General features: G+C 51.1%; 1 protein-coding gene across 5 annotated transcripts in view; it reads right to left on the bottom strand.

Annotated features, from left to right (window-relative positions):
• Window positions 1-1,347: 1,347 nt before the first annotated feature.
• Golga3 (golgin A3) overlaps window positions 1,348-22,832 on the bottom strand; it is a 45,373-nt gene continuing 23,888 nt past the window's right edge. For all 5 annotated transcript variants that reach the window (XM_076838489.2, XM_076838481.2, XM_076838505.2 and 2 more), the window contains 15 exons: window positions 21,774-21,935; window positions 21,069-21,437; window positions 19,174-19,251; window positions 18,066-18,329; window positions 16,916-17,010; window positions 15,717-15,933; window positions 11,841-11,984; window positions 10,828-11,025; window positions 9,882-9,998; window positions 7,615-7,754; window positions 6,846-6,978; window positions 6,419-6,541; window positions 5,806-5,967; window positions 5,020-5,183; window positions 1,348-4,391 (listed from right to left, as the gene is read on the bottom strand). In XM_076838489.2, the coding sequence (XP_076694604.2) occupies window positions 4,220-4,391; window positions 5,020-5,183; window positions 5,806-5,967; window positions 6,419-6,541; window positions 6,846-6,978; window positions 7,615-7,754; window positions 9,882-9,998; window positions 10,828-11,025; window positions 11,841-11,984; window positions 15,717-15,933; window positions 16,916-17,010; window positions 18,066-18,329; window positions 19,174-19,251; window positions 21,069-21,437; window positions 21,774-21,935 (2,538 nt within the window). In that variant the 3' untranslated portion in view covers window positions 1,348-4,219. The remainder of the gene's footprint in view (window positions 4,392-5,019; window positions 5,184-5,805; window positions 5,968-6,418; window positions 6,542-6,845; window positions 6,979-7,614; window positions 7,755-9,881; window positions 9,999-10,827; window positions 11,026-11,840; window positions 11,985-15,716; window positions 15,934-16,915; window positions 17,011-18,065; window positions 18,330-19,173; window positions 19,252-21,068; window positions 21,438-21,773; window positions 21,936-22,832) is intronic.

The following is a 22,832-nucleotide window of genomic DNA, read 5'->3' as shown; positions in this document are numbered from 1 at the left end:
CTCAAATAAAGGGTGGGACAATCATGGTGGCATAGTCCTAGCTACTTGGGAGGCAGAGGTAGGAGGATGGTGAGTTCCAGGCCAGCCTGGCCAATTTAGTGGGAACCTGTCTTAAAAAAAAAAAAAAAAAAAGCCTGGGGATGTGCCCCAGTGGTAGAGCACCCCTGGGTTCAATCCCAGTACAGAAAGGAAAAGAACGAAAAAGACGAGAGAGACTGGGAAGCAAGGTATGTCACGCATGTGGCTGGAAAGGTTGAGGTAGGAGGATGGAAAGTTCAAAGCCAGCAATGGGAGGCACTTAGCAACTCAGTGAGACCCTGTCTCTACATAAAATACAAAATAGGGCTGCGGGTATGCTCAGTGGTCGAGTGCCCCTGGGTTCAATCCCCAGTACAAAAAAAAAAAAAAAAGACACTGGGAGAGCCACAGTGCTGATATGGGAGCGTCATGACCTGTGTTCTCGGGGACCACCTGGTAGAGCTGCAGCTGGCATGCAGGACTCTGGCCAGCAAATTGTCATGCTCAAGGTGGACAGAGACCAGCTGTAGTCTGTGGGGAGCGGTGAGCCTCAAGGCGTCTTGCACCTCAGCCAGGAGTGTGCCGAGAGGTGCCAAGAGCCCTGGCACCCCAGAGACTGGCCCAGGCATGGGCAGGGCGAAAGGCAGTGCAGCCTCCCGTGTTGACTGTAGTTGTCCTGTCCCATGGGCTGGCTCACTGTCCTGTGTCCTTTTTGAGCAAAAGTTAGTAGTTAATTCTATCATGGATGTCTTGTCTGTGTACAGTCTTCAGCTCCCTCTGCTGGACGCTGGAGCCCCTTCTCAGGACTTGGGTCCTTCCCGCTTCCTTCATGTGGCACAGTGCACTGTCTTTTCTCCCTGCTTGTCTTATTTTTAGAATGATTCAGAAAAACAACAGCTCTTTTCCTGATTTTGGCATGAACCCCCTTATTCGAAATGGAGACGGCGGTGAAGTGCTGCCCGTGCTGCGCTGTCCTGCTGATGTGGTAGGCTAGCAATACTTTGGTTAAAATCATGTTTGTGACTGTAACCATTTGTATGACTTATTTTAAAGAAATACATCTCAGAAAGGAAAAAAAAAAAAACCTGGCCAGGAAGCCACAGCTCCAGCTGTGGCCTCACGTGCCCCCTTCTCTCCCGGCCCATGTGATGGCCGGTCAAGTGCAGATCCACAGCAACAACAGGGAGCTACGCTCCACGTCCTGCCATAAACTCGGCAGAACAGCATTTCCTTAACACACAACAGGGTGTGACAACAGAGATGACAAAGTCACTCCCAAATGACAAAATGTAAATATCACAATGATGCCCTCAATAAAATATGAAAACCTTTACCAAAAATAGTTTATTGCACAAAATTTAAGGAATTCCCAAGCACGCTTATATTATTAAAAAAAATCAACATGCTTTTTAAAGTTACAATCTGTTGCACACAGTGACACCTTTCACACAAACAGCCCCCAGCTAGTGACTCCTTTTGTGAAAAGATTTTTTATAGAAATGACTAACTCTGAATGAGAAATGAGGGAATAGCAGAAGGCAGTGAACAACGAACTTCCTAGATCCTCTAAAACACGGACCCTCAAGAATCCGATCAGAACCTGAGACCACCACAGAATGAGATCTTGTTAGCATGGGACCCAAGATCCCACACCACAGGCATCCATGTTGCTGGGTCCTTGGTAGGAAGGCTCCAGGACTCTTCCCTTTCAGATACGCTGGTCCCCTTCATCCCCAGAACCTTGACACTTGATAGTTTTTGTTTAAAAAAAAAAAAAATGTAAATAGGAATCTGTGTCATGGTAATGTTGTAGGCTGTGGCTTTTGCAGAGAATAAGCCTTCCGCCGAGGGCAAGCCACAAGCTTCCCGATCCCAGCACAGAGGCTGCCCATAGGCTGCCCCTCTCCCTGACCCAGGCCTGGGTAGTCAGCTGCCATTCTATCAAAACATCTTCTAAAGAGGAACGAAGCTATATAAATCTGCAAGATGTGTGGGGCATCAATCTGATGGGTACCATAGAAAAAGATCAACAGAGACCCACTGCAATCCAGGCAATGGCATCCTGAACTATGTACCATGGCTCTGTGCAACAGGACAGGGCGAACACCATGCAGACAACAGCCACCCTGGCAGAACCACACTCCAGACCCAGACCCGTCACTTGCACTTCACCCAGAGGAACATTCGTTCCAACCGGGATCCCCTGGAGACAGAAAAGTGCCTTCAACCTTCCAAAACAGCAGCGAGAAAACCTCAAAGAATGTAAGGGCAGTGGCAGCTCCAGCATGAGCCTCAAGCCACAGCTGCACAGGCTGAGCCGAGACAGGCCAGGTCCTTGGTAGAACCCAGAAGTGCTGGCCAGGGCCCCACACGGGGCAGTGGTAGCTAGGGTAGGTGAGGCCCAGGACTGCCAAGCAAGGGAGGGGGACAGACATGGGGCGCAGTGGTGGCCACGAGCACATCCTCTCTTAGGAGGAAGAAACAGGAGCTTGTGCAGAGACTCTGCTGAGACAGAGGGAGAAGGCAGCCTTGCCACCCCAGTGAGTCCAGGGACGTGTCCTGCCTCAGACTAGACAAAAGGTAACAGCCAAAATAAATAAGAACATAAACTTCCATTTTTCTTTTCTAATGGTGCAAGAACAAATTTAGTCAGAAACAATTTCCAACTTAAGAAATAAAATATACTTAAAATGAAATTTTCAAGTATCATTTCAAGATTAACCCTGTACAGATGATATATACATTTTACAAGTTCTAATATTTGCTAGGGAATACTTTTTTAAAAGCCACACATCTTCATGGTGATGCCACTTTAGCCGTATCAATCAACCCTCTAACAACATACCACAAACTGCTTGGAAACTCCATGTTGTTCTCTCCAGGACACCAGTACCCTGCTGACACAGCGAGCCTAGGTGGGTCCCTGCCACAGAACTTCACCTGCAGACTGGCAGATCTGAACGAGGGTACCTGGACCTCCCTTCTTTTTCTCCTTCCTACCTTGAAACAATAAATACTATTTTTAGATTTTCCTAGCAACTGAGGGAGAAACAAAGACCTGGACTCTCCCAGTCAGCTGGCATATACAGCACTGCCTCTAGGTGGAAAACGTGCCACAGTGAAGAGGCACTTGTCTCTGAACCTCCTATTCCTCAAGAGACCACAGCTGCCTTCCCCTGGCACCACGTCTCTTCCAGACATGGCCTCTGACCAGGTGACACTGGCAACACCAGGGCCTCCTGATGACCATGGTGTGGGGGGCACAGCAAGAAGCCTGTGACCCACACAAGTTAGGCCCTCTTCCCCTGGGGATTGTTAGGACCACTGCGCTTGACTGAGGGTCCCACCTGCTCCAGCCCAGTGGTCAGCCAAAGTGGGTGGGCCCACACAGGGCCAGCACCTGACAGGCCTGTGTCACAAACTTAGGAAGACTACTGGGCAGGAAGCAAAAACCCTCAGGAAAAAGTAAAAATTAGAACAAGGAGCCTCCTCTGGGCAAGAATGTTTGGTTTTAGAAGGTAGAGTAAATAAAATAACTATACTTCTTAAAATATAATTTTCTGATATCCCTACATCCTACGTGTACATTATTTTCCAACAGTAATTTTTCAAAAGGCAATCAATAAAAAGACAATTAGATTCTTCTTAAATAATATAGGCATATGCTTTTAAAAGGTTATGATTTTCAGTATTTCTATGTACATCCTATTATGGGATGGCTATTGAAAAAAATGAAATAAAAATCCAAAGGTGCAAATAAAAATTCATTCTGCAGAAAAGGAGAGCTCTTATTGAGTGGACAGGACAGTGAGAACCGCACCCAGCCTGCCCGGATGTGCTGCCCGAGGATCCTACTGAGCAGTCTCTGCAGGGGCTGGATGCTGGCATGGCCCTCCACGAGCAGCATCCCTGTCAATCAAAGATGCCCCCTTCTGCAAATAACCTGTCAGACAGATACAAGTCCTCACTGAGCCCGAAGCCAGGCCTGAGGTCTGGCTACTTCGCGGGAAGCCATTTGTGATTTCAAACGACTACTCCTCTAATCCTCAACTCTCCTTCTGTTGTTTCATTCTTCATCAAAGGCAAAAGCAAAACTCAAATTTCACTCTCAGAAAATGCGGAGCACACGATCAAAGGAGTAGCACTGATGCAAGAGCGTTCCTTGGAGCAGCTGTGTACACATGGTGTGAGCACCGTGCGGTCACTGGTCCAGTCCTCCTTGGGGAGCCCGGCTTCCACCTTGTTGCCTTGGGTTTGCCCTGGGGTTCACCTGCTCTCCTGCGGGGCCTTCCACCTGCGTCCAGGAGGACAGGGACTCGTGCACAGTGAAGGTGTGCTCCTCCATCTGGCGCTGCAGACTGTCCATCTCCTGCCTGGGGAGACGGGAGGAAGCATGAGAAACCCAGGTCACAGGAGGGCCAAGCAGGAGCCAACACTCACAGCCCCTTCCAAGCTCAGGTGTGGTAGGAGGATCCCCCGTGTCTGCATAACAGTGGATCTCTATCACAGTCCCACAAAATCAGCTGCAGTCATAGGTCAGGTCTCTCAGCATTGTTCTCTGTTCTGTGCAGAGACCAGCATACTGTCTAGCTTAGGTGTCTGCTTCAAGGAGAGCCCTACCTCCACTGGGACCGTGTGAAACAGACCTAAGTGCCCCAGGCCAACCAAGTAGCTGTGTGGAAGCTGTCCCCCAAGGCCAGTGCAGTGTGACTTGCACCCCCAGTATCACCTATGAGGTCTCCCAGGTGGCTGTGCTCTGCAATGCTGGCCTCTGCTGTCCTGAGTCAGGAGGCTCAACCCACAGTGCACAGGCATAATATGTGTGGTCTCTCACTCCAAAGGCTGGTCAGGGCAGTCTGCTCTGAGCAGTGTTGGCCTGGTGTGGCGTGAGGGCCTGCCTGTGAGCAAGCTTGCCCCCCACTGTGGGCACGCCCTGTGGCACAAGGAGCTCCTCCAGCCAGACAAGCCATTTGTTTTAAAAGCACAGAATGTGGACCGTACTTGAGCTGCTGCAGACAGCTGTTGAGGTTCTTGAGGGGCTCCTTGCTCACGGCGGGTGGAGGCCGCAGCAGCTCCTCCAGCAGTGAGGCTGGGACGGGGCAGTCTGGGATCCTGATGGGTGTTGCAGGGCCTGGGGAACTGGCCTCACCTTTTGGCTCCTTCCTCTGTTCATTAAAAACATGTCATTAGTTTCCCCGTGTCCACCCCCCATCAGTTACTGCTGACACAACAAGAAGTCAGAAGACCCCCACATGACAGAAGACCCCAGAAAGGAGACTGTCCTAGCCTTCGCATCAGCACAGCCCGACTATCACAGGAGTTGAAGAAGTTGGCTGGTAAACAGCTCAATTCCGAATGCACACACTAAACGCAAACAACCTGAGTCCAGACCCTTGGGAGGATCCACCGGACCCTAGAGCCTCATTCAAGAGCGTCCCCTAAACCCACAGCCTCGACACTGGGCTTCCCTAGGAAATCAGGTACATTTCCCAGCTGCTCAGACTCTCTAAACCCAAAACTTTTCCACAGATAGCAAATGATGCCTGAGAGAATTCTCTGCACCTGCCCCTGTGACAACTCCCAAAGATGGAATGCAGAAGGAATTTGAATTTTGGAAAAGCCAACATTACTGGAAAAGGCACCAAACTAGGACTCTGCCCTAGCAGCTGCCCCATATCGTCTCATGTAGCGGCCATGTGTGCGTGCCTAGAAAGTCTGCCAGCCTCTCGCTCAGGAAAACCTTGGGCATAGTCAGTCAGCCTGAAAGGTGGTGGGCCTGGATACCACCTTGGCCACACGGTGCCGGAGGTCCAGCTGCAGCTGCTGGTTCTGCTGAAGCAGAGTCTTCATGTTGCTCTTCAGTTCCGACACTTTGGCTTGAAGCATAAATTTATCCTTCTGGGTCATGGACAGGTCTTCCTGGACCGTCTCCAACTCAGACTTGATATTCTAGAAAAGTAGATTTGGATTCAGAAAAGGGAATGATTAAACACTGCTAAGATCTGTTTCTAGATCAGTTCCGAAGGACTCTTCTTTTTTCTTTTTTGGTACTAGTGATTGAACCCGGAGGTACACTTCCTGAGAGTCAGGAAGTGTACCTCCGGGTTCAAGTCAGGCCTTGTTCTGAGACAGGGCCTTGCTAAACTTGAAATCCTCCTGCCTCAGCCTCCCAGGTTGCTGGGATTGTAAGCATGCACCAATGGGCTGGTGAGGGCCTGACTTTTACACAGTGAATCACAGGATGTTTCCAGCCCAGCAGTTCCCTCTCCAGTTCTCCTGGCTGTGAAGGATCTAGTGATGATCACATCCTGCACACTCTTAACTCAAACTCCAGAGCCCGCAGTCCACCTGCATGACAGCCACCTGCAGCAACTGCCCCCTAGAGTCTGGGGATGGTTACCTGCAATGACTGCTGTGTTCCTTCCAGCTCCTTCCTGCCCTGTTGCTCTGTCAAGTCCAGCTGCTGCTTCAAGGACTGGATTTCTCGCTCTTTCTGATCCAACTCCCATTTGAGATTTTCCATCTAAAGTGGAAAAAAGTCACATAATCAAGAAAACATTAAAGAGGCATTCTTCTGTTTTTGGTGGTGCTGGGGATTGAACCCAGGGACATTCTACCACTGAGTTACATTCCCAGCCTTTATTTTATTTTTAAATAGGGACTCGCTTAGTTGCCTAGGCTGGCTTTAAATTCGCAATCCTCTTGCCTTGGCCTCCCAAATCGCAGGGAATACAGGTGTGCACCACTGCACCTGGTTTCTGCACATCTTTTAATATCATATTTAGGAAAAAAAATTATTCTCCAAGCAGATAGGGCCCAGCTCTCACCTCTTGGCTCCCTGTGGGCTCCTGGCTGAGCTGCATGTCCAGCTGCTTCTGCAGGAGCTGAAGCTGAGTCTGGGCCTCTGCCAGCTCTGCCTGGAACTGTGCTATTTCCTGGGAATGTTTCCCCTCCCGAATCCTGGCATTAAAAAAAGGTAAGAATGAAATGTCAGCATCCTCCCAACTTGCCACCCCATTCTAAAATGAAGCCTGTGGATTATGGCCATCCTGGTGAGACCCAGACTGCTCCCCAGAGACAATGGATGACTGGGTGCCTTGACCAACCCTGCAAAGTCCTCCAAGAGACATGCATTGTTCATACAATTCATATTATGGTGCTGAGTGACCATTCCAAGATCCAGTGAGAGGGACCTCTAGAGCTGCTCGTGTGTGTGTGCACACGCAGCTCTGGGCATGGCACAGCCAGACCCTCTACGTGTCTGACTATGCTGCACTAGTGAGATCAGTGATCCTCTCAGTGTCCAGGGCACAGTCCCAGGGTGAGTCTTTGCCCTGGGCAGCTTCTGCTTGGGAAGGTCAAGCAAGGCAGGAAGGAGTGAGGCAACCAGAGTAAAGCCTGGGCTTTCTCAGAGGGGGTCAGGCCACTGGGACTGGCCCCTCAGTACTCAGCAGTTTGGTAGCAGGCAGGAGTCTCCCTATGTGGGTGTGAACTAGAGACCTGGAAGGGCTCACATAGCTCTGCCTGCTCAGGATGCACTGCGCGCGCATGGTCCCCAACTGGCAGTGCTGGCCCTCCCCAGGCCTTGGCACTCACTGGAGCTCATCAGCCTCAGCCTGCAGCGTCCGCACAAGGTGCTCCTTGGCTTGCAGCTCCTTCTTCACTTCGCTCAGCTCCAAAGCGGCCGCCTTGAAGTGGCGGCGGTTGTGTCCAGCTTCTGCCCTGGCAGCAGCCACCTGAAAGGAGGCAGGAAGCTGATGTTATAATGATGAAATAAACACACAAGAGACAGAGAAATACCTTTTTCTGGACAGGACACCCAAGGCTCAATGGTGCCCAAGCACCAGCACTGAAGCCCCATCAATCCCCTGCCCTGATGCTCAGCTCGGGGGAGTGCATCAGAAGTGGTTGCTAGTGCCTATCAAATTTACAGGTCTATTCATGGTTCCCTTAGTCTAAACGGTTTCCAAATTCTTCCAACATATCTACATGTTTCCAGTTGAGTTTATCCACAGCTTGTGCATTCTGAGAGCAATCTACTTTTGCATTATACCCTCTAACAATAATGTGGCTGTTAATTCTATTTATGATGTAACTAGTCTCCTTTCTGAAATCTCACTGCTGTTAAAATAAATTCTCTCAATATTTCCAAAAAGATAAGTAATTAAGTATCACAAACATTTATATTTTTTCCAATACATTAATTTTCTTGTCTAATTGTCCTACCAAGTACTTTATTTTAAAATAAAATTTAACAAAAGCATTTGTAATAGCTGGGCCTAGTGGCACATGCCTGTAATCCCAGTGACTTGGGAAGCTGAGGCAGAAGGATCCCAAGTTCAAGGTCAGATCAGCAACTTAGCAAGATCGTGTCTCAAAATAAAAAATAAAAGGGCTACGGATGTGGCTCAGTGGTAAAGTGCCCCTGGGTTCAATCCCTGGTACCAAAGAAAAAGAAATTGAAGTATGCATATATCATTTCCCCCAGTATTTTTATTATGAATTTCTTTCTATTTATTGACTGATTGATTGATCGATCGATTGTGGCACTGGGGATTGAACTCAGGGGGCTATATTTGGGGAGCCACTCCAAATGCACTCACCTTTAAGTCCTGATGCACCACGGGGATCTGAAAGATCACTGTAGTCTGGTGCAGTAGTGCCATGGACCTGACTCAGTCTTTTCCGTCACTGGGATAATAATGTGTGGCCCTAGGTGTAGGCGGCACCCAGAAGGGTTGAGCTACACTCACGGGTTCCCTTGTAATCCTACCTCATTTGAATGGCTTCTTCCCACTAAAAGGGTTCAGCAAATGCTCCTCTCTCTCTTTGTATGGACCCCTAAGGTCAGAGAAGCCATCACAGGACCCAAAGAAAAACGTACTTCTCTGTCTCTGTGTGGTTATTTCATGCAGCTTAGTTTACCTGGAATGACCCTGAGTGTTTAGTTGTAGAAACCGACAGCTCTACCAATGAGCTAAGCTCCATCCCTTTTCACTTTTTATTTTGGGACAGGGTCTCACTAAATTACACAGGCTGGCCTGGAACTTGAGATCTTCCTGCCTCAGTCTCCTGAATAGATGGGATAACAGACACATACTACCAAACACAGCTGCAATTCAAAGTTCAAAGGAAAAGTAATGTGTCCCCTCCCACATTTTTCCAGAAATAAAGACAGTTCTTCCCAAGTACTCCCTCTGGTATGTAAGCATTGAGATGCACCTGTGTTAGGTTGGGGGTGTAGCTCAGAAACACAGTGCTTGCCTAGCATGTGCTAGACCTGGGGTTCTATCCTCAGCACCACAAAAAAAAAAAAGAGAGTGAGTGGTGGGGGAGAAGATGTGCACTGGGGCACTGCCAGGAAGTGCACATTCTAACAGCAGAGAAAGGTGAGCACCAATAGGCCTATGGTGGAGCAAATAGTGGTCAGGACATGCCACTGCTGAGACGGGTTTCACCTGACACATCAGCAAACACACAGAGCAGGAGAAGGAGCCAGCCACAAGAAGCTGTCTCTCTGCATAAAAAGGTCAGATGCAAACATGTTTCCGTCTGCTCCTTAACACCAACAGGAAGTATGCTTTTGAAACTCGTCTACAAAAGAACAATTTTTTCTAGTAAAGATGAACATGCATATGTACATATGGCCCAGGCTACCCCATATGGTCACTTAATCTGACACCCTCTTCTGCTGACAATGCCAGGTCCTCTGTAGCCTGTTACAACATTGTGATGACAACTCTTCTCCCTACAGCAAAGTTCTGGAAGAGAAGCTTAGATATAAAGGGCACCCAGGTGACTATCTGGCACTGAAAGAGCTGAAGGTTCTACAAATTTGAAAGCAGTTGGACATGGCCACATACCTGCTGCCTGAGGCTGTTCACCTCCACCTTCTCCTTCTCTAAGGAGATTTGTAAAGCCTGGACGAGCTGCTTCATCTGGCGATCCTCCTCTTCTTTCCGCTGCAGAACTGCCTGTACCTAGGTTGCAGTGCATAGGGATAGACAGATGTCTCAGGAATCCCAACACCTACGTAACCTGTGATGAAGCATGGGGCCCCTAATAGCGAGCACACACACCATGGCCACAGTGCCTCGCCAGAGAGGGCACTAGTCAGAAGAGGAGAGAGAAGCCCACCTCTGGAGAAAACTGCTACAAAGGCAGAAATCTGAAATCACAGAGAGTATGGTTACTTGGTCACATTCAAGATTGGTGGGTACCACAAAGGCCACAGACATCAGGCTACAAACACAAATGTAAGAAAGCAAAATAAGAATAGAGGGATGAGGCCAGGGCAGAATGCACATCACCAAACTCCCCAAACACTATATGCTCAAAGGCTGGGGGCACTGTGGTCCTGAGCAGCCATTGTGAAGAATTCCCTGAGACACCTAGACACTGCTGCAATTCCCACAGCCGCTATGTAACTGAAGCCAAGAACAAGGTCTGCAGCAAGATGCAGCCAGGGCTCCAGGTATCCTGCTCTGAATCCCACGAGGACTTCAGGTAGTGTCCACCACACACACATTAGGACTTCAGGTAGTGTCTACCACACACATTACCGTTCACAGCTGAAAACCACTTTGCCTGACCTCACAGCCCCCTCACAGAACCTGTGAAGCTGCACACTGACTAGGGACTCAGGCCATGGAATAACCAGATTCTCTAAGCCTGTTCCCTTCTCCCTGATAGATGCTGAGCCTCTCCTGGAGGAACTACAATGATCTGATACAGCAGGGCACTGAGTGTACGCAGCCCACAGCAGCCCTCAGCAGCCCTCATTCCGTCCTGGCAGATGAGTGTGAATACCTGGAGATTCAGCTGGACCAAGTCGGCCTCCCTCTTGGCCAGCGCTGTCTCTAAGATGCTGTTGTGTTCCCGCAAAGCAGCATTGGATTGTCCGAGGCCTGTGAGCTTCCCTCTCTCGTGCTCTAACTCAAGAGCCAGCTTCTTATTTGATTCTTCAAGGCGCTTTATCTTCCGTCTGAAACCTCTGGACTCTTGAAGCTGAAACACATCATCAGAGTAACTGTGCAATGACAAGCTCTGCTGGATGGAATCATGGCACACACCACAATTTTGACAGGAAGGACCAATATGGAAACAGGACAACCTTCCCTTGGCTCGTGACCCAAGAGGCTTAGTGGCCACTGCTCTCCTGATACCACAGGCTTCCAGAAGTTGGTCTGGCCATTGCCTCAGCCTAGGCCAAGGCATTCGGCATGTGGCATAGAACCAAGCTAGCTGTAGCCACACCATTTCAGGACAGGACAGGACGCTTAAACAAAGCACCCAGCCCCAGAAACTGACAACCCCTACCTGACATATGGGCCAGGTAAGCAGCTGTGACAGTGTCAACAGTATAGTACAGACAGTCAGGGCATGGGAGCCTAACTGTCTCTCAGTTCTGAGACATCTGAGAGGTTAAGTTGGGTTTCTAATGTGCAAACCGCACTCCTGCCAGCAGCTGTGGCACATACTTGTAATCCCAGTGACTCTCAGGAAGTGGCAGAAGAAGCTCAAGTTCAAGGCCAGCCTCAGCAACTTAGTGAGGCCCTAAGCAACTTAGACCCTTAATCAGACTCAAAATAAAAAATAAAAAAGGCTGGGGATGTGGCTCAGTGGTGGAGCACCCCTGGTTCAGTCCCTGGTACTGGCATTTTAACTGGGAGGTGGTTATCCCAATGGCTGCTCTACAGGCACGTTAGTGGCTATAACCATTGTCACTGTTGCCATAGTGCTGGTAACAGTCTACTTTGCCCACTGTTAGGAAGTGACCACGTGCCACGTGAGGCTCGGTGTCCAGGACGCATGGCAGTTACCTCATCCTCCAGCTCCAGCACCTTCTCCCGGGACTCCTCTAGCTCCTGGCTGGTCGTCGCAATCACCTCCTGCAGCTCCTTCTCCAGCAGCATCTTGCTGTGGCCAACGCTCTGCAGCTCCACCTCCAAGGCCTGGATCCTCTCCTAACAGCCAGATGGGAAAGCATGTTGATCACTGGCCCAGGGCAGGCCCTCACCCACTCTCTTGCTGCGGCACCTACAGGCATGAAGCTTTGTGGCCATAGGCCTGATCCCATCCCCACAACGCTTCCCTCTCTCTTGAGAAAGGATGTGAGACCATTATCCACGGCATGTGTACTAGTGACCCCCAGGTACTACTAGGATAAATGAAGAAACCTTTTTGAGTTAAATGCTTTGAAAACACAGAAAGAACTCTGACCCACAAGAGGGGCTGTAAATTATCATCAAATAGCAAGTAAGCAGCATTCAGTGCAACAGAACACTGCACACATGCTTGCTCACATGCATGCACATCTCTGCAGACACTGCTCACACACTCATGCCTGCGCTCACACATGTGCACCAGCATTACAGCCACCATAGTGACAGACTGTTTCAAGCACTTTCTAGGTTCACTCAGTCACCTCAGGAGAAGGTTCTACTCTTTGACTCTTTTTTTTTTGGCTGCCGTGCTCTACCACTGAGGTACACTCCATCCCCCTATTATGTTTTATTTTGAGACACGGTCTTGCTAAGTTGCCCAGGCTGGCTTGAACTTGAGATCCTCCTGTCTCAGCCTCCTGAGTGGGTGGGATTACAGGTGGGGCCATGGTGCCAGCCCTGGCTTCATCATGCTCAGCATCAGAAGACCCACAACCTGCCCAAGCAGCACCTTAATAGTGGTGGTGTTGCAGATGGAACACAGCCTGAGCTGCTAGCTGTGCCTGCCTTTAGCCAAAGCCTCCAGAGAGCCCTGAGCCTGCTGCCCTCACCAGGTGACCCAACGGGCTAAAAAGACACATTTTATAGCAGAAAGGAGCATGATTGAATAGACGCCCCTTGATATTTTATAGAGTATCTGGGAGGAATGTTTACTTTATTCAACTGGCCAAGAAAGCACCATGTTACGATGTAGTCACTTTCTACTCATAAATTCTTATGTGGACAGGACAATGGGAGATGGAGAAAAACCGCACGTAAGAAGAGATGTCATGATGAAGACAAGATATCAAATGTGATGCAAAGAGGAATTCAGTCAGATAGAATTGAACACCTACTAGTAAAAATGAAAGACAGTAAGAATCAAAGCTGTCCAGGAGGAAATACAGGAGCAGGTCTCCTGCTAGCGAGTGCTGGGCACTCCTGGGAGCACAAGATGCCCCTCTGGCCCTGGGCCTCCACCACCCTCAGCCACAGCCTCTGTTCATCCTACAGTAAGGGAAAGGCTCCCTCATGGTGCTGAGAGCAGCAGGAAAAGCTCTGGCTGCACCATCCCACCTGGTCCTGCCCAGCCCTCATTTCTGAGCCTCTGCTTTCTCAACCCTGACCTCAAGCTCTGATTCTTTCCCAGCCACCCAATGCAGTTGTCCACCCCTCACCCCAGATGGTCCCAAACCCACCCACCCCGCTGCTCCCAGCAGCCTGCTTCCCATTCTGTGCTCAGCCTACTCTCACCAGCTCTCAGCACCTGCAGCAGAGTCCCCCGGCCTTCCTGTTGCAGCCTTGCCCACCTTACTTTCCCAACTCACTGCCTGTCACTGTCCCAGGACAGGAGAGTACTGGACTTACACCCCACACAGTTGTCTTGAGTTTCACCATGGGCAAGGCCAAGCCCAAGCAGCTGTGATAGCCCCCATCGCTGCACCTGCCCACCCAAGATGCCCCCTTTGTCCCTCCAGCACCTCCTTGTCCTCAAAAGCTTTCCTGGACCATGCTGACACTGGCCTTGGCCCCTTGTACCTCACTACAAGCCCCAGTGAGCACCAGTCACCATGCCTCCTCTGTCAGTGCCTCCACTCCCAGGCCCTGGGAAGTGCAGAGACAATGGGAGTTCAGGGGCAGGGCCTGCCTCCGCTCCCCTTCCCCCAGGTAGTGGCTGAATGTCTCCAAACCACTGCGGCTCCTGGATGCACAGTCTATACCACAGACCACATACACTTCAGGAGGGCCAGGTGGGATACTACATACACGTCATTAAAGGCATGCACCAACAGCACACCTACTCATTTCAGTTCTTCCCGCTTCTGTTTTTTTTTTTTTAGAGAGAGAGAGAGAGAGAGAGAGAGAGAGAGAGAGAATGAATTTTAATATTTATTTTTTAGTTATCGGCGGACACAACATCCTTGTTTGTATGTGGTGCTGAGAATCGAACCCGGGCCGCACGCATGCCAGGCGAGCGCGCTACCGCTTGAGCCACATCCCCAGCCCCCTCTTCTGTTTTAAAAGAAAAAAATATTTATTTGCAATGAAAACAAAGTCCCATTGTTGGCTTGGGACATACATAAGTATGCTCTCGAGTGTGTGTACATATGTATGTGTAGAATTACCAATATTCTTCTCAAGCTTATAAAGCAAAACTGGCCACCCTTTGGTATACCCTCATTTACACAAATACAACATGTTTCTGGGGTTTTCTTTTTAAAAATAAGAGAGGAAGAGAACCACGTATTGCTTGGAAACTTTTTGTCAGTTTCTCGACTGGCGAGATTTAAATCCACTGCTCTAAAGAATCCCTGAAAACCACCCTGTGAGGTGAGATCTGGTGGGCAAGGTTCCTTGGCCCAACTGCTCCCTCTCCCAAGCCTGGCCCAAGTGAGAAGGAAAAAAATTGGAGGAGGGTAACAGAGTCCAGGGCTTTATCCTGTGGATAGGGCACCAGAGCCTCACACCCCTTCTACTCGTTCATCTTGCCCCCGCTGGATTGAAGGGGTCGGCAGGGGTGAGCAAGGCAGGCTCACATAAAGAGAAGGGGACGAGAATGGCAGCTGGACCAAGGCCACAGCCGGGATGAAGGCCAGAACGGGGGAAGCCGGCTGGGCTGCATCACCTGAGCCTGCTCTTCCCCAGCTGTAATGGGGTCTTAAAGAAGGTGGTGGTCTCTCCACCTGCCCAGCTGCTGGGCCTCCCCTGACAGTAGGAAAGCCCTAAATGGAGTCTTGGGTAAGTAAAGAAAAGGACCCACAGCTGGGGCTCTCCTGGGGCTGAGACCAAAGGGCCAATGCCCCTACTTGGCAGGTGCCCTGCAGCCCCCCTCCAGCAGGAAACAGCAAGGAGGTCTATAGGACCACCCTGGGGTGGATGGAAGGCAGAGGATGCAGAGACCCAGGCCCAGCCCCACAAGCACAACTGCAGCAACGTGCAGAGGCAAACACCGAGTTGGGCTGAGGAACAGGTGGGAGACCACCACCACCTTTAAGACCCCATTACAGAGCCAGGCATGGTGGCGCCCACCTCTAATCCCAGCAACTCTGAAGACTGAGGCAGGAAGATCACAAGAGGAAGGCTAGTCTGGGCAACTAACAAGGTCCTGTCTCAAACAGAAAGCATCAGCAGGTGTGGTGGTGCATACCTGTGATCCCAAGTGACTTTAGGAGGCTGAGGCAAGAGGATCACCAGCTCAACCCCAGTCTCAGTTACTTACTGAGATTCTCCACAACTTAGCCATACCTTGTTCCAAAATAGAAAATAAAAAGAACTGGAGATGCAGCTCAGTGGTAAAGCACCCCTGGGTTCAATCCCAGGTACCCAAAAAAACAAAAACAGGAAAAAGGGCTGGGAGTACAGTCCATTGGGGAAGCTCCCCTGAGTTCAAAGACCAGGACCAAGAGGGTTTAGAGAGAGAAAATGTTTATGAAAGTCCTTTCCCTACACTTGGTCTTCAGCACCCTGAGCAGGAGGAGTGTGGTGTTTACCTACATGTAGCGCAGGGTCACTGCCGCCAACAGCGCTCTGAGCTCTGAGCTGGCTCAGCTCTGTGTCTGCAGACTCCTTGGCAGCCAGGGCCTCCTGCAGGCGGCGGCTGAGGATGCTCACGGCGTTCTCGTAAGCTTTATGCTTGGTCTTCATCTCCTTCTGGGCGCTGGTCAGGTCTGAGCCCAGCCGTTTCATCTTCTGCTTCTGTTCTGTGATGGCCCTGGACACCACCAGAGAGGCAGAGGAGGAAGCTGAGCTGGTAGTGTGCCTGCCCAACTTCCTGGCACACCAAGTGTGAGCAAAGTACATTCCAGTCCACCCTCATGCGCCAGGCAGGGAAGCAGACCCCAAGACCCGAGAGGAGACACTGCCTCAGCTCAACCCCACCGCCTGGCTCCTGTGTAAAAGCCTGGGCAAGCGCATGCCTGTCCTGGTGCAGGTGCAGTGAAGGAAAGGAACGCCTGTGCCAGATATCCCTGTGGAGCCCACTGGCAAGAGCTCCCTGGCTGGGAACCACATCCACCACCACCAGATCTGCTGCTGCTCAGGTGGTTTTAAAACGATCTCGTGAGGGCAAAGACACAGCCTCCTCCTACCAAAAAGATCCAACATCCTTCCCAAAGATCACCAAGGAATTCAAGATTTCACATGGACACCACCAGCCAGCCACACCACCAGCCGATAAAAGACATGGGGCACAGCACATGCATGGAGCAGGAAGGCCCCAAAGGCTGCCTCGAGGGCTGTGTGCTTAGATGACAGGAGCATAAAGGTGCAAAGGACAACTGCCTAAGCCCCACCTCTGGGGGAGGGAACAGGAAGGAAGATACTACTGCAAGAGCACGGCACAAAAGGTTGAACAGAAATAAAATCAGGAGGAGAAATTTTAGGCTGGGGGTAGCTCAGTTGGTTAGAGTCCCTGCTCAGCATACACAAGGCCTTGGGTGCCATCCCCAAGTAGCACAAAAATGATCATCAATTAAAACGGGGAGCTTTTGTTAGAGATGACTTAGCAAATCTACTTATCAATTCTGGGATTGCTCTGCAGAAAATTCGAGTGCCAAATCACAGTGGGACTTCAGATTTGGAACCTAACACTCTAGACAGCCTTTCCACGGCCCAAGAGAACAAGGCATCAGGGCCTCCAGCCACATGTGGATGGACCTTGTGCTCAGATGGCACTGCCACCATGGCAGACTTACTTCTTAGCCTCTTGCTGTAGCTCTTCGACTTGTTTCTTCAGCTCCTTATTGGCCTCCGACAGAGCAGCCATCTGTTCTTTGTCAAACTGCAAGGACTTCAAGAAGAGGAAGGCATGTGACATATGCAGAGCCGCTCTGCAGCTGTGCCTTTGAGAAGTGACGCTCAACAGGCCCAAGGACCTGGATGCCACGTCCAGCACACCAGGGCACAGTGGGGAAAGCCCCCGGACCATCCCCAGACCTGACCAGGACCTGCTCTTTGTATGGCTTCCTATCTTCTCTTTTGCTGGCTTTTTTGGTCCATTCTGAAGTGAGTCTTCCAGGAGTGGCTCAGCCATAGCAGCACAGGGAATAAGTTCCACCCAGACCTGGGCTTGATCCTGGCCTCAACCAACCTCACCCTCCACCAGACCCTGGCTGGCCGAGGCTGCTCCTGTGCCCTGGGTCAGGCCCCACTCCACCTGTGCTTCCCGATGCTGACAAGACATCATCAGCTCAACAGTGATCCTTTCAGGGACACGTCAGCAACCTGGTCTCTCAGGGCCTTCTGATACATCATCTACAAAAGGAGCCCTTTAATATCCTGCCTACCACATCCCCAATAGCATGATTCTTCTCAACTTCTAATATCAGGAAGCCTCATCCAGCTTGCACTTGGACAGGAGGCTCTCAGCCCACACCCCATTGACCCTTGCCTCCAGGCTCACCTGTCCCACCACCCAGTCACCCTCGCTCACCAGCACCCCTTGCTTAGGAGACAGCCAGGCTTGCCCCAGCAAGGCTGCCAAGGTGTTATGGCAGCTCCATGATGCCTCTGGCCCCCACCCTGCCAGAACTCAGGATCTCTATGAGGGCTCCCTCCCATCTTTCTGCCTACCTCTGACTTTGTGCAGCTCTCAGCTCAGACAATGGCTACCCACATCCTATCACAAAGGTGGTACCTCCAGACTCATGCAGTGTACCTTGCCTGTCCCCTTCATGTGACAGCCTTACCTGTCTGCCCTACCAGGATGATAGCAAGGACTCCCAGAGGTGGAACCCTGTTCCAGACTATGTATTCAAAAGCCTCTCTGGGCTACCCCCCCACCCTAATGCACATTCAGCTGCACCTCCACAACTCCCCAGAAGCCCTCTGGCCCATTCTGCAGACCTGCAGGTGCATCTCCATCTCATCACGCTCCTTCTGCATTGCCTGGAGGTGCCCCTGGAGACCCGCCATCTGCTGGTGGGCCTGGGCGGCCTCCTTCTGCAAGCGAGAGTGCTCCACCTCCACAGCCTTCTTCTCTCCGTGCACTCTGATGAGCTCCTGCCTCAGTTCCTTCATCTCTGCATCCAGCCGCTTCCTTGTGGCCTTCAGTTCACTGATAAGCTGGTCTTTAGAGTTGGCATCTCGTCGATAAGCTTCTACCATCACCTGCCAGATGAGACATGAGCCACATAACAACGATCAAGTGGGGTCTCCTCCAGGGTCAAACTGGCTTAAATAAAAATACTTGCCATTTACATAGGTAGTAACTACTCTGAGCTGAAGGCAGCACCCACTCTCCAAGGTGAGACACTGCTGACCAAGGCACACCACTGCTTTAAGCACTAGACGATGCCCAAGCCCTGACAAATCTAGGTGACCTGAGGCATCCTGTCGGCTTCCTAGGCAGCTTGTCTACCTCAAGGACTCTAGAAAGTTCTCCCTTTGGTTATGTTGCTTGGCTTCTGACAGATAATCCCTTGTGTGCCCCTCAGAAATAAAATGAAACACCATTCATGGCACTGCTTTGAGGGGTCTTCCTTTCTCAGACCCCATGGGGTGTCTGGTGCTCTGCAAGAAAGTGTGGAGTCAGAGCCGCTCCTCCAGCAGGGGACATAGGCTCTCAGAGTGTATGTCTTGTGCCTTTTGGGTACACTATAACTTGTTTTAATGGTGGACCATGGTGTGAATTTTTCAAAGATATCCAAGACAGCAAACGCAATGTGGTAGTAACAGCAGAGCACACCCAGCTCTCTGAGTGACAGTAATGGGGCATCCTGACAGCACTGCAGTTATAGGTCCCACAAGCACCCTGTGAAGGTCAGCCCCCTCCTCACTGCTGCGAGCTAGGCTGACCTCACAGAGACTGCAATGGGAGAGGGAAGTGCACACAGAATTAGCCAAAAGCTGCAAAAGGGCAAGGGGGACCTGGTGCCTGCCTCCTGCCCTGAAGCACAAAGGCCTCAAGGACTGTGGGTGATGCCTGTCTCCCCTGAATAGACCCGAGTCTCACCTTCTGCTGAAGAAACTGCTCTTTCACCTTCTGCATCTGCTTCCTCAGGGAGGCCATCTCCTGCTGCAAGGTCTCTACCTGCAGGACAGATTTGCAGAGTGGCCTGGGTTCCAGGACCTGTGACCAGCTGCATTTCCTATGAGCCAGCCTCCTGCAGAGAAGGCCTTGGCTTTGCAACCAAAGGCCGATGATGCCCAAGGGCTGCTCAGAAGGGCTCAACGGTTCAGCCCCTGTGTCCTCCTTCCTTGCCACTAACAGCACATAGGTGAAGGGACAGGGAGGGAGCTGAGAAGGGAGCAGGAGGTGAGGGAAGGGGCAGGGAAGGGATGCTGCAGCCTAGGGGTCTGTGGGTCTTTCCTGGAGTGGCCAGAGAGAAAACATCGTCAGCTTTGTAACCACAACACAGTCTGCCACAGCTTCTCAGCTCTCATCTGGCAGCACACACAAAAAAAACCCCACAGACAGTGTGTAAAGGACTAAGCAGGGCCTATTCCAGTTAGCCTCAACTTATAAAACAGGTGGCAGGTGGGTCCACGGCAGGGTCTGAAGGCCTGCAGGCCCTACATACCCACTACTCACCCACCCCCACTGCCCAGGAGCTTGTGAGGACTACACTCCCAGGAGCTAGAGCGGCCCTATCAGATCTGCACATGGAGAGTCCCAGGATTCAAAAACTAGCACAGTGCTAGTATGGAGCCTAAGGCCTCGGGAATGCCAGGCAAGCACCCCACTGCCAGGCTACACTCTCAGCCACCACAACAAATGCTCCTGAAGTAGCCATGTGACACAGCAGGAAGACTCCCCAGGCTACCAAGTGACAGAAACAGCAGACATCATCAGACCCGTCTGGGGCTATGGGCTCAGGGATGCAGCTCTGTGTCGACATCATTCCCCGAAAGCCCAGGGGTCGTGGGGCCACTCTTCCCTGGCATGGGTGGTTCTGAGTTTCTCCCCAGGAATCCCCCTGCTGCTCAGAAATGCTACCTCCCTACTCATCACATGCCTGTGACCCTAAAGCAGTGAAAGACTGAAAGGAGGCAAAGGGAGCCAGAGTCCTCAAGCCTTGAAATTCTATGTGGACAGAGTTGTCTCAGAGGCCTGAAGATGTGACATTTGAGCGAGGCTAGAAGGGATGGCTAGCTGCTGGGCACTCGGTGGCTGGAAGGCAGCTCTGTTTCCCAGCTGGACTGCCTCTGATCCCCTTGGTCAGCAATGAGACTTGAGAACAGCTTCCCATTGTGCTGGCAGCACCAGCCTGTACCCTCCAGCTACCTCTGGGAAATCATCACGACCCGAGAGCATCCACAGGCAACTATCAGTAGCAATGCAGGCAAAGTCCTTTTACCAGATGACAATAAAAATCTCTGATGTTCCCTCTAAATTGGTCACCCCTGAGGAAAAGGTACCAGTGAAGCCCTCTCTGTGACCCTTCTGAGCTAATCTAAAGACAGCCACCCAGAGGCTGACCTTACCTCCAGGTCATCCTCCTCCCATCTGCCCCCAGTCCCAGCACTAGTTACCCAAGTTATGTCCTGCTCACCAGACTGTGCTCTCACCCAGCAGCATAGCATGGCAGAGGACCCAGGCCTATGTCAGTCATGCCACTGCCTGTCCCACTCCACACACTACAAGAAACCATGTTTCCTGCAGCTTCTCCTTGAGTCCACAACCTCAACAGAACTGATGGTTCTTGGAAGACTACCTTCAACAGCTCCAAAGGAAACTCAGTTGCCCACAACTGGTTTCTCCAGACTCAGCAACAAGCCCAAGAGCAGGCAGAGCACAAGCCACTGGCATTCCTCCATAGTTCACCCACATTTATGAAAGAATATGACAAAATAAAGGACCCAGTGGTCACCATCAGCTCAAGACATGACAGCAGGCGATAGGGTTACCTGGCTGGACTTCACAGCCAGCTCTTGTCTCAACTGCTCCAGGCGTCCTGAGGTCTCTTCGGTACCTTCCTCCAAGCGTCTTGCTTCCTGGTCCAGAACCTCCTTGCCACTCCTGGCCCCCTGCAGAGCCACCTCCAAGACAATCTTCTCTTTCTGTAGGAAGTGGATCTCATCCTCCCTGGAGGCAGCCTCTCCCTGCAGCTCCTCCAGCCGCACCTGCAACTCATCGTAGCGCGTGTGCAGGTCATCGAGGGCCTGCCCCCGGGCCTGCAGGGCCTCCTGTGTGGCGGTGAGCTGCCCCATCAGCTCCACATGTTCCTGCTGTAGGGCCGCCAGCTGCTGGTCCCGCTGGTGCACAGTCAGCTTCACCTGCAAAACAGCAGACAGGCCTCATAGGCTCTCTTCACCCTGCCCCAAGAATGTACACCTCTGCCCTGTAAGGACTCAAATAATTCTGGTGATCTCCTTGCAGGGTCCTTTCTATGGAAAATTCTATTGAAGAACATGAACAGAAGTAGAACCCAAACACGGTGCGCAGGCAGCGGCAATGGTCTGGTGATGGTCCTTCACACACACTCAACAGACAACCCAATGTAAACCTGTGCTGTCAGTGCCACCCCACAGCCACTATGTGCAGCTGGACATGCTCACGAGTCTGAGCAAGGCTCTGTAGGCCTGGGGCCCAGGATGGTAGCCACAACTTGCCTGCTCCAGCTGCTGCTCCAGAGAGGCTGCTGCATCCGCCACCTTCTGCAGCTGCTCCCGCTCGCCTTCAAACTCCTCCAGCCTCCTCTGCAGGTCTTCCTCCACCATCGTCTTTGCCTCCTGAATCTGCACAAAGGCTGCTTCCTGATCCAACATGTCGGCCTGGACCCAGGAAACAATTGCTTTTTAGAGAGCAGGAAAACCTGGTCATCAACAGTGGACAGGAAGCCCTACACTACACAGGAAAACCCACTTTCCCATGAAAGGCCCATCAATCACACCTCCATCCTGTCTCAACTGCTCCAGGAGTCCTAAGAGGTTAACACACTGGCCCTTCCCATGAGGCATGAAGCTCCTTTCCCAGTTGGCCCAGACCAACCTGAGAGAAGCAGGCAAACAACCCAGTTTTAAGAACTAGATTCAGAGCTGGGCGTGGTGGCACACCCCTGTGATCTGCAGGCTGAGGTCAAAGGATGGCACGTTCAAAGACAGGCTTAGCAACTTAGTGAGACCCTAAGGAACTTGGCGAGGCCCTAAGGAACTTAGTGAAACCCCATCTCAAAATAAAATATTAAAAAAAGGGCTGGGGATGTGGTTCAGTGATAGAGTTGTTCGCCTAGCATGTGTGAGGCACTGGGTTCGATTCTCAGCACTGCATATAAGTATGTGAATAAAATAAAGGTCCATCAACACCTAAGAATAGATACAAAAATAATTTTTAAAAAAAGGAGCTTGGAGATGCAGCTCAATAGTTAAGTGCCCCTGGGTTTGATCCCTGGCACCAAATAAAAAAAGAAGTGGGATCAAGCTGGCTGTGGTGGCAGCACCTATAGTCCCAGTTACTCAGGAGACTGAGGGAGGAGAATGGTTTGAGCCTAGGACTTCAGGATCAGCCTGAGCAAGTCAGCAAGACCCCATCTCAAAAACAGAAAAAGAAGAAATGGGATCAAGTGCTGGGTGAGCCTCCCAGCCACTGCTCTCACGAGGACAGGTGGTGGCACCCTCTCCCCTACAGTGCCTCACAGGATGTTCTCTTGGACAAGACTGCCGCCTGACCCA

This window comes from Callospermophilus lateralis, chromosome 1 (assembly GCF_048772815.1).
Source record: "Callospermophilus lateralis isolate mCalLat2 chromosome 1, mCalLat2.hap1, whole genome shotgun sequence".
NCBI lineage: Eukaryota > Metazoa > Chordata > Mammalia > Rodentia > Sciuridae > Callospermophilus > Callospermophilus lateralis.
The sequence above is the reverse complement of the archived record's forward strand: the minus strand, read 5'-3'. Positions and strand labels throughout refer to the sequence as shown.